General features: G+C 41.3%; 1 protein-coding gene across 2 annotated transcripts; it reads left to right on the top strand.

The window, feature by feature from the left end:
• The first annotated feature begins 287 nt into the window (after positions 1-287).
• LOC124691309 (pathogenesis-related homeodomain protein-like) lies at positions 288-8,404 on the top strand. 2 transcript variants are annotated; one of them, XM_047224583.1, is made up of 11 exons: positions 288-431; positions 1,870-2,335; positions 3,012-3,177; positions 3,260-3,377; positions 3,912-4,027; positions 4,125-4,469; positions 4,632-4,829; positions 5,875-5,964; positions 6,289-6,339; positions 7,216-7,458; positions 7,594-8,404. In XM_047224583.1, exons 2-11 carry the CDS (start codon positions 1,905-1,907, stop codon positions 8,056-8,058), a joined length of 2,223 nt encoding a protein of 740 aa, XP_047080539.1. In that variant the 5' UTR covers positions 288-431; positions 1,870-1,904; the 3' UTR covers positions 8,059-8,404. The 2 variants fall into 2 exon arrangements, with proteins under 2 accessions (XP_047080539.1, XP_047080538.1); XM_047224582.1 differs by having other exon boundaries at positions 289-431; positions 4,599-4,829.
• Positions 8,405-8,699: the final 295 nt, after the last annotated feature.

Here is an 8,699-nt window from a genome sequence, read left to right as displayed (position 1 = left end):
CCGAATACTTTCTCCATCTTCACCTACCAAGATCAGCAATCTTGAACTCAGATTTACACACATCAATTCGCCAATTCTAGCGTGTGTGTACATTTGGTGGTGTGTACAATTCCATTTACTATTTTGAATGTACAGTATACTACCATCCATGTGGAGACGTGCCTCGCGAACCCCCGTACGCACTTTGCATCTGGAATCGCGCTCTACTAAATTCCCCATTTAATCGCCGCTGTCATCTAAATTCCAGTCTAATCCCCGTTTACACCTCGCCCGTGTTCTTCTTCCCATAAACCTTTCTCTCCTTCCTCCTCACCCTCCCTCTCTCAGATTCACCTCCCCAGATTCCGGCCTCCCTCGCTTCGCCGGCCGCCGCCTCCCACCGAAGCGCAGCTGCCGGCCTCCTCCCAATCGAAGGAATTATCTTCACAGAGGTGCCCCCCTTCTCCTTCTCCTCCTCCTCCTCCCCTCCTCTGCTGCTGGGCTTTCTTGGAGCGGAGATCCACCGGGGCTTTGGTTCTCGGTAACCTAGCCCCGCCCTCCTAGCATTTCTACGCGTCTTCTCCTTGGCCCTTCCCGTTGCTCTGAGCAAGACAGGCGGGTTCTGGAACCTAGCGTAGACGCTGGCCGACCCTAATCTCGGCTTGAAGGCCTCGAAAAGGACCGAGCTAGTGGCGGCGCCGGCGCCGGGGAAGATGGCGAGCTGCTCCTGAGCGGGCAAAGATTGAGAATCTCTGGGGGGAGGCTCGCGTGACTTGGGTACAGGGTGGAAGACCAATCGGACCCTCCATGAATCCGTAGATTCCATAGACCTGCTGCTACTACTAGCAGCAAGTTCCATTTCGAGAACTTTGTACTGGTGAATTGGTTGTTCCGACTTCTAAAAATGAGATCTTCCTGTAGCGCTTGTCCTGGAATGTGGATGCCCTGGTTGGGTCTGAGATCTGAATGTCCCCCCATTGACCCCCTTGTGCGAGGATGGCATCCGCCAGGACGCCGTTCTCTTTCCGTAAGATCATCTGGGAAGCTAGAGCGCCGCCAAATTGCAGTTTCTTCCTCTTGCTTGCCCCGCAACACCGTTGTGGAAGGTCGCCCCCAACCTCTCCAAGCCTGATACAACCAAACACATTTTTAGTGTATGTTTGGTTCACGCCAAATTTCTGGCGACGCCAGTATTTTGGCGAGTGATTCCTCCGCCCATGGATTACCAACTGTTGGCGAAAAAAAAATACACAGGGCCGCACGACCTGGGCTTGGTCTAGCCAAAATTTTGGTAGTCAACCATGCGGCAGTCGATGGACACGGGCGTTCCAATTTTTTTGGTTAGGCCTACATTGGCTCAAAACCAAACACACCATTAGTCTTGGCTTGGCATGTCTGGCTTCTTGTGTTGCGCTGGGCTGGGTGCATGTATGGCGGTTTCGCGCCTTGGCGTTTTGATGCCAACGGCTGTATGTTTCCAATTTCGATATCTAGCTTGCACCAAGTGTAGTATATAGATGCCTTTGTAATAGATGTATGACTAAGTAACTGAGAATGTTGGATACAGCATGAAAGGTCCAAATGTCTATTTATTAATAACACGCTATAGCCGGAGCATTTTCTTTTTGTTAGGTGTTACTACCAAATATGTTACGGTAGGGAATTATATGGAGAACACGTTCGGTGTATCGTCCCAATGCGCGACGCCAGGCGGAGCCGCCTGATCTGGTGCTGCTGGTGCCACCATGAGATCATGATGAAAAAAGTGATGACGTGGTGGTCCATGCAGCCGTTGTGCTGTATTGCTGTCTATATGTTAAATAGTTCCGTAACACACTCATCATGATATCCCATTCAGCTTTCCAGTTAACATATTATTTATGGTAATAGGTCTCAGTCGGATGTAATGCTCTCCAGTTCTAACAATGAATAATTCAGAAAAGAAGTCGGTGCGCTCCATCCCTCCAAGATCATCACAGCGGAAAAAACAGTCCTCTTCTGAGTTGGTTTCTTCACCAAAAAGACCAAGTCGCCGCAATACCTCCAGCAGTTATAAACAAGACCATTGTTCTCCTCCCAAGAGAACAGTAAGAACTGTCAGGAATACTAATCTGGCAAAATATATAAAGGACAAATATTATCGTAGTCCTCTGAGCCAGCGGCGGGCTTCAAATACCGTTACTGGAAAAACTGCAACAGGACCAGTTAGGAAAAGGAAACGGAAACGGAGAAGGCACAATACTGATTGTGACGAGGCAACTCGCTTGGAAAGAAGAGCAAGGTATTTGCTGATCAAAATAAAAGCGGAGCAGAATTTACTAGATGCATACTCTGGAGATGGCTGGAATGGGAAAAGGTGTGCACTATTCTCTCTCTCACTATAGATGACTAACTGCTGGTAAAGGAAAATCTTAATCCATCTAATCTTACTGCATGCCATAAATAAAAAGGAAAAAGTACTTGTAATTATTTTATGGAGTCCAGCATGAAAAAATGTAAAGCATGTTACGGTTTGATGTTACTCCAGTGTTTAGAAAACTATGCGCATGAATTTATATATGGGATTTGTAAATATTTTGTGCCTTGAAAACATATCAAAACTGATATAGTTTTACCACTTACAGCTTGTTTCTTATAGGAGGATAACAATACTTCCTAAGTTCATTGGCAGTGGCTATTGATGACTGATCAATTCAGATTCTCATTATTTAAAAATAATGTTGATATGCTTATTTGTGGGAACTACCCATTGGACGATTAGTTCATGACTTGACGTCCATTTATTTTTAGATAAAAAAGTGTACCGGATTAGCTTTTGTCACTGAGTGGTGTAAGCTAAGTCTGATTTGCATTTCAAATGTCATGATAGAATCATGCAAAGAGGTCATATAATTGCTCTCTAATATATGTTTTGCACTTCCACTTCCTGTTGCACATGTCTCCTTCCTCTTTTTGCCTGTTTGCTTTTAAGTTTCTTAAAGTAAAATAAGAGTGTGATAGTTATATTAACTGAAGGTTACTTTTCCAAACAGCCGAGAGAAATTAAAGCCAGAGAAGGAGCTGCAGCGTGCTACTAAACAGATCATTAAATGCAAAATTGCTATCCGTGATATCATCCATCAACTTGATTTGTATAGTTCTAGTGGGAACATGGATGATTCTGTGATGCCCCCAGATCACTCTGTCAATCCTGATAATGTATGTATATCATCAAGTCAATGTCATACTCCCTACTTCCATACTATTATGCAACTGATGGAATCAATATTCTTTTTGCTAGACCATATGTTCAAAATGCAAGTCTCAAGAATCAGTTCCCGACAATAAATTTATCTTCTGTGAAGGGGCTTGCAAAATGGCGTATCACCAGAAATGTTCGGAACCTCCTTTAGAGAAAAGTTGGTATTCTTTCTCGTTTTTGTTTCGAACTATTAGGCTGCACATGTTTTTGTTACATGCATACACTCGTCCTTGGGTGGTGTAAAGTTTAGAAATTTCATCTTGATCACCTGAAACACTTCTTCTGCTTTTGGTTATGTTTCCGTGTTACTTGGGCAAACTATAGTAGCAAATGGAATCAAAAGATATCTGTAGTTCTGTACTGATGTAAATTATGTAACTGTGTTTTCCAATACCAAATAATCTTAACCAGACAATGTGTATCTTACACATCTCTTATGGACGACTATCCTTCATTAAACAAGTTGTCAGATTGAATTGTGTTTTTTCTTTTGAAATATTGTCTCTTAGTTACTTGCTCTCTAACATATGTTAGCTCAGGTCGTCAGTGCCTACATTTAAGAAATAGTTTTCTTGTTATTTGAGCGTTCAGATTTTTATTAATTCATTCCTTTATTTTGGAGTTGTACCCATTGGACTGGTGCAATTGTTGGCTTACAATGTACCTGTCTTTGTATTGTGCTATCTCTCAGTTCATTCTACTGGTGGTCGTGGATGGCTTTGTAAATTCTGCTTGTGTAAGATGGAAATTTTAGAAGCTGTCAATGCACATTTAGGAACAAGCCTTACAGTGACGTGCCCCTCTAAAGTAAGTCCTTTTCATTTTTTGCATCCACTTCTTTTGTAGTTTTTACGTTCAAGGATGTTATCCTATTCAGTCAATCTTGACAACTTGCTTTCTATAGGATATTTTTAAGGAAGCAACTGAAAATATAGACTCTGAAGATGGACCAGGAGAGGATTGGTTATCTGAGTATTCAGGTGATGAGGACTACGACCCTGAAGAAAATGACTCCATGAGCAGCAGCCTAGATAGTGGTGAAGGAAGTATATCGGATGACTCTAATTGTTCGGGAAGTCCACTCTATTCTCCAAACGATGATATTCCAGGCTTTATATCAGCAGATTTCACTGACGCTGAAGGATTCTACACCAATTCAAACTTAGGAATTGATTCTGGGGATGATTGTGTGGACATGCTTACCTACCAAAGGCCAAAGAGAGAGGTTGACTATAAAAGACTTAATGAGGTGTATTTCGCTGAACAAAACATATATTTTTCGGTACTACAATTTAAGGAAGTGCATTTGATTTAGCCATGTGTTGTGTATTGTTTCACCTTTAGTAAGTTATTTGACAGAACTAAGTTGGATCAACAGGTTGGAACTTTGACTGCCTTTCACCCTTCACAGGAAATGTTTGGAAAGCTGACTGAGAATGAAAAACAGAGTGAAGATGAAGACTGGGGTATTAATAGGAGAAAGAAAAGAAGAGTGGATTCATCTGGTGTTAGAATCAACTCTGCCGAGGGTTTCTCCGATCTCAAATCAAATGAGAAAGTCCAACCGCAGAAGAGAAAACTTTTCCGAATTCCTCCTGAGGCAGTTGAGGTAGGCGGTGATGTTAGCTAACATGTCACTATTAACTTTTTTTTTCGGAAAAATGGTAATTTGATACAAATACCTCAAGTTTTGGGCAAAAAGGAAAAAATAACCCATACATGCTGCGGTACTCCCAAAAAGAGAAAAAACAGAAAACAACACCCACAATATTCCAATAAGGGCACCATCCAACTTCGCATAGACAAACCTTCTTTGTCCACACCCTGCTCTCATGACCCTTGGACACACAGATAGCAACACCATCTAATTGCCCACATGCGCGTGCCCAAGTTCCCATCTGTTGCCCTCGCTGCGGAGGGATGGGATAGAGTGCAGGCTCGTCTTTCAAGTGGTTGGCTTGAGAGTTGCAGGAGTGTGGTGTGGAGGAAGAAGGCTCACCTTTATGATGGCTGATGGTGTCTTGATTGGAGTGCATACAAGTGGGTGTTTTCTATTTTCTGAGAGTAGTCCACATGTTGTATAAGGTTTTTTTACCGGTATTCTCAATAAAAAAATAGATATACTGATTATATTTTCTTTAGCTAATTAACACCACCATTTACCTAGACTGCTACAATAGGAATTCTGAGAAGTTTTCTTTGCGATTACATTTCCATCTCATGACATTTCTTAGATGCACCCTAAAATTATGAATTTTTTGTGTGGATGTAGTCAGCTTTAACATGAAACTGTGAATTTTTCATTCAAAATATGACCAAGCAGTCTATACTAACAAAAATAAGAGTCAAGTTAATAATATTGTAGTTTAAAGTTTACAAGTCTTGTTTTTTTATTTTGCGTGCAGGCCATAGATGGCCCATATTTTTTGTTGAAGTCTTACAGATTCAGATGTTATAGGATGAAGTACGTCCGCAAAAAGAATCATAATTTTTTAAAACATGGACACATGTTCACGTAACCTGCACTCCACCTGATGATTATAATGAGATTTCATATTGAGCTTATTGTGCCTGCAACTGTGAAAATGTGTTGTTTACATCAGGTTCAATCTTCCTTACCGCATTCTCATGTTCTATTCATTTTGCTAAACTAGGTGCTGCGTAAAGCTTTTGCTGAAAATGAGCTTCCAGCCCGAGATGTGAAAGAAAATCTCTCTGCAGAATTGGGTATTTCTTTTGAAAAGGTTTGTTGTGTTCGACTGAATGAATCTAACAGCTGTATATTACTGTACAGCTGTATATTACTGAGTACAGATTGCGTACACATGATTATTGACCTGAGTTTCATTCTGCTAGTTAATCACCCTTGGGCACTGACTGGGGCGTACAGTACACTTCTTTAAAATATATTTATTTTATAACTGCTACTCATAACATTAAGGTCATAGTATAGTTGATTGCTCTTTCGTTTCTTATAAATTATCATGGACATGCCATATTTGAAAGTTCAGAAGTATCAGCAGCTTTTGAAAAAGTGAGTCACTAACCTATGTCTGATCCATTTACAGATTGACAAGTGGTTCAAAAATACAAGGTGCGCTGCTCTCAGAGATCGCAAGGCATGCATTTCTATCTCATGATTATTCATTCTTGGTGTTTTCATTGATTCTTTAGCATGTGTTTCCATTCTCACTTGGTCTCCAGTGTTCGATACAGTTATGGATATTTCTCCCTTTTTTTGTTCTATCTGCTCCATGCAAACATTTCAGTGCTGAATACTCTCCCAGAAAAGAAGTCCACTTTTCAATCCTGAACTATGGCAAATGTTCATTTTCCACCTTGAACTGTCAAACCGTTTGTAATGCTACCTTGAACTATTAAAACAGTCCACTTTTTACCCTCAAGTGGGTTCACAGGTGATTTGGACTGACTTGGTGCACCTCAATGCCACGCAGCTGGCATGTCATCAAATTCCATTTTCTCTTCTATAATATTTTCTTCCATTTCCAATATATTTTGTCAAAACTTTTAATCTAGTAGATGGTATACTTTTTTCTAGATTGTTTATTTTAGCAGTGTTTTATCTGTTCATGCCAGTGACTGTGTTTGACATCTATGATGTGGCACCCACGTCTCCCGGTACCCACTGTCTCAGTTCAAGGATGCAAAGTCAAAGTGTTATTGAGTTCAGGCTTGAAAAGTGAACTTAGTTTAGGGTTGTAAAGTGGTCTTATTTTAACAGTGATAGTGTTCATTCCATACCTGAACCTGTGGTTTTTGTAAGTGCACGAATGACAAATCATTTCTTTCGATCCATTTTACTACTGAAGTAAATACAGTCATGAGATGCATAAACTGTGCTATTTTTCAAGTACCTTGTTCCTTCTTCACAAACTTCTGAAAAATAAATGACACCTGTTCCAATTTTGTCTTTGAATATATCTTATGGTTATACATTCAACACACAGTTTTCGTAACACTAGCGTTGTCTGCAGGCTGAAGGAAGTAGTTACATTGATGGTCGCAGCAAAGGCTCGAGAAGGAGTGTTGAAAAAGCTGGAAGTTCAGTCAAGGTTGATTCAGTGGATAATTCACACCTTCCTTTGACTGAAATCATTAATGTACCTACACAACTACCAGTATTTCTCGAGAAGGGAAAGCCAGAGTCAACTGGTAGCACAGCAAGGAGGAGGCTACACAATAAAGGAGCTTCCTTGCATCTGACTGGCGAAGTCAAGGTACAAAGACAAAACTTTGATTGCGTTTATCTTTGGTAATTTGCAGATCCAATGTGAATAAACAACGAACTCAAGCTTGAATAATCTACTGTTATTAAATTCGTTTAGTTGACTGTAGTCTTCACATATTTGCAGGAGAGTACATCACCTACAATGAAGCCTTGCTCGAACACACACCCTAGTCATCTAGCAGGTTGCCACATCAGCACGGAGAACACTGGCCCCTCCATTGATCCTTTCTTCGATGCGATCCTGGCATACCCCACCATCAGCACTGATGACAGAGTTGTTTCTGGGGAGGACCCTGTGGCCTTTGATGACGATCCGTTCCTGGATGTGATGCTAGGAAATCGTGACGTCTATACTGAGGTGAGAGTCGCTTCTCCCGAGGACGTGAAGCGGCCCTTGGACGACCAACCTCTCTTGGATGTGATGGAGAATGTGTGCGGGCTTGAGTACAGGCTGCAGAGACTGAAGGAGGGCATGCTATCATCATCAGCGGCAGGTGGCATTGGAACCGCTGAGCGTGACTCACAAAACCAGCTAGTGGTTCTTGTACCAGCTGCTGAGCTGAAGGACAAACCGCAGCCTGGCATCTGAAATTCCGAATGCAAATGCATACTCCACATGGGCATTGTCTATAGGAGTTTATATAGAAGAATATAGTGTAGAGAGAAAAGAAATTAGTGGCTATAGTCCAGGGTTCTTGCTGACAAGGCAAGGCCTGGTGTCTTTCTGGGGCCTCAACAGTGGTCATACTGTATGTCAGATGAAAGTTTACCGTCTGTGTTATTATACATGTCAGATGTTACTGGTCTAAATGGGCTAAGTTGTACACCTTTTGGGGTTCAAACTTTTTGATTAGAATCATGTTTGGTACACAAATTTTGGTGACCTGAACTCCCAGTTTGACCTGGCAGTAAAAATCCATAGATTTGTTTACAAAGGTGCTTGCATTTGATGGAATGGCTCGTGTCAGCCTCTCAAGGAAGTGTCTCCTTCATTACAAATTGTTGTGTAAGAAATCATGTTATATTTCTGATTTATTTTTATAGATACCAACGTAAGATATTGCAAGACATAAAGTAGTGCTTCCAGGGGTGGTCACTTTGAAATAAAAAGCTAAACCGAGCAACCGTAATTCCTGGTTGGTTTCACAGATGTTCACAATTTAGGAAATGTAGAACTTTAGAGATGTTGCTGATTTCAATAACATGCACTTTGGAAGAGACAAAGCCTAC

Source organism: Lolium rigidum, chromosome 2 (assembly GCF_022539505.1).
Source record: "Lolium rigidum isolate FL_2022 chromosome 2, APGP_CSIRO_Lrig_0.1, whole genome shotgun sequence".
In the NCBI taxonomy this organism is placed as follows: domain Eukaryota; kingdom Viridiplantae; phylum Streptophyta; class Magnoliopsida; order Poales; family Poaceae; genus Lolium; species Lolium rigidum.
This window is presented reverse-complemented; position numbering and strand designations above follow the sequence as displayed.

What these genes read in the sequence shown, in the direction of transcription:
- LOC124691309 (XM_047224582.1), top strand. Translation starts at nt 1,905, where the DNA reads ATGAATAATTCAGAAAAGAAGTCGGTGCGCTCCATCCCTCCAAGATCA. An exon ending in ACTATAAAAGACTTAATGAG is followed by an intron (nt 4,470 to 4,598) that starts GTGTATTTCGCT and finishes TTGGATCAACAG; the next exon opens with GTTGGAACTTTGACTGCCTT. An exon ending in ATCTGACTGGCGAAGTCAAG is followed by an intron (nt 7,459 to 7,593) that starts GTACAAAGACAA and finishes ACATATTTGCAG; the next exon opens with GAGAGTACATCACCTACAAT.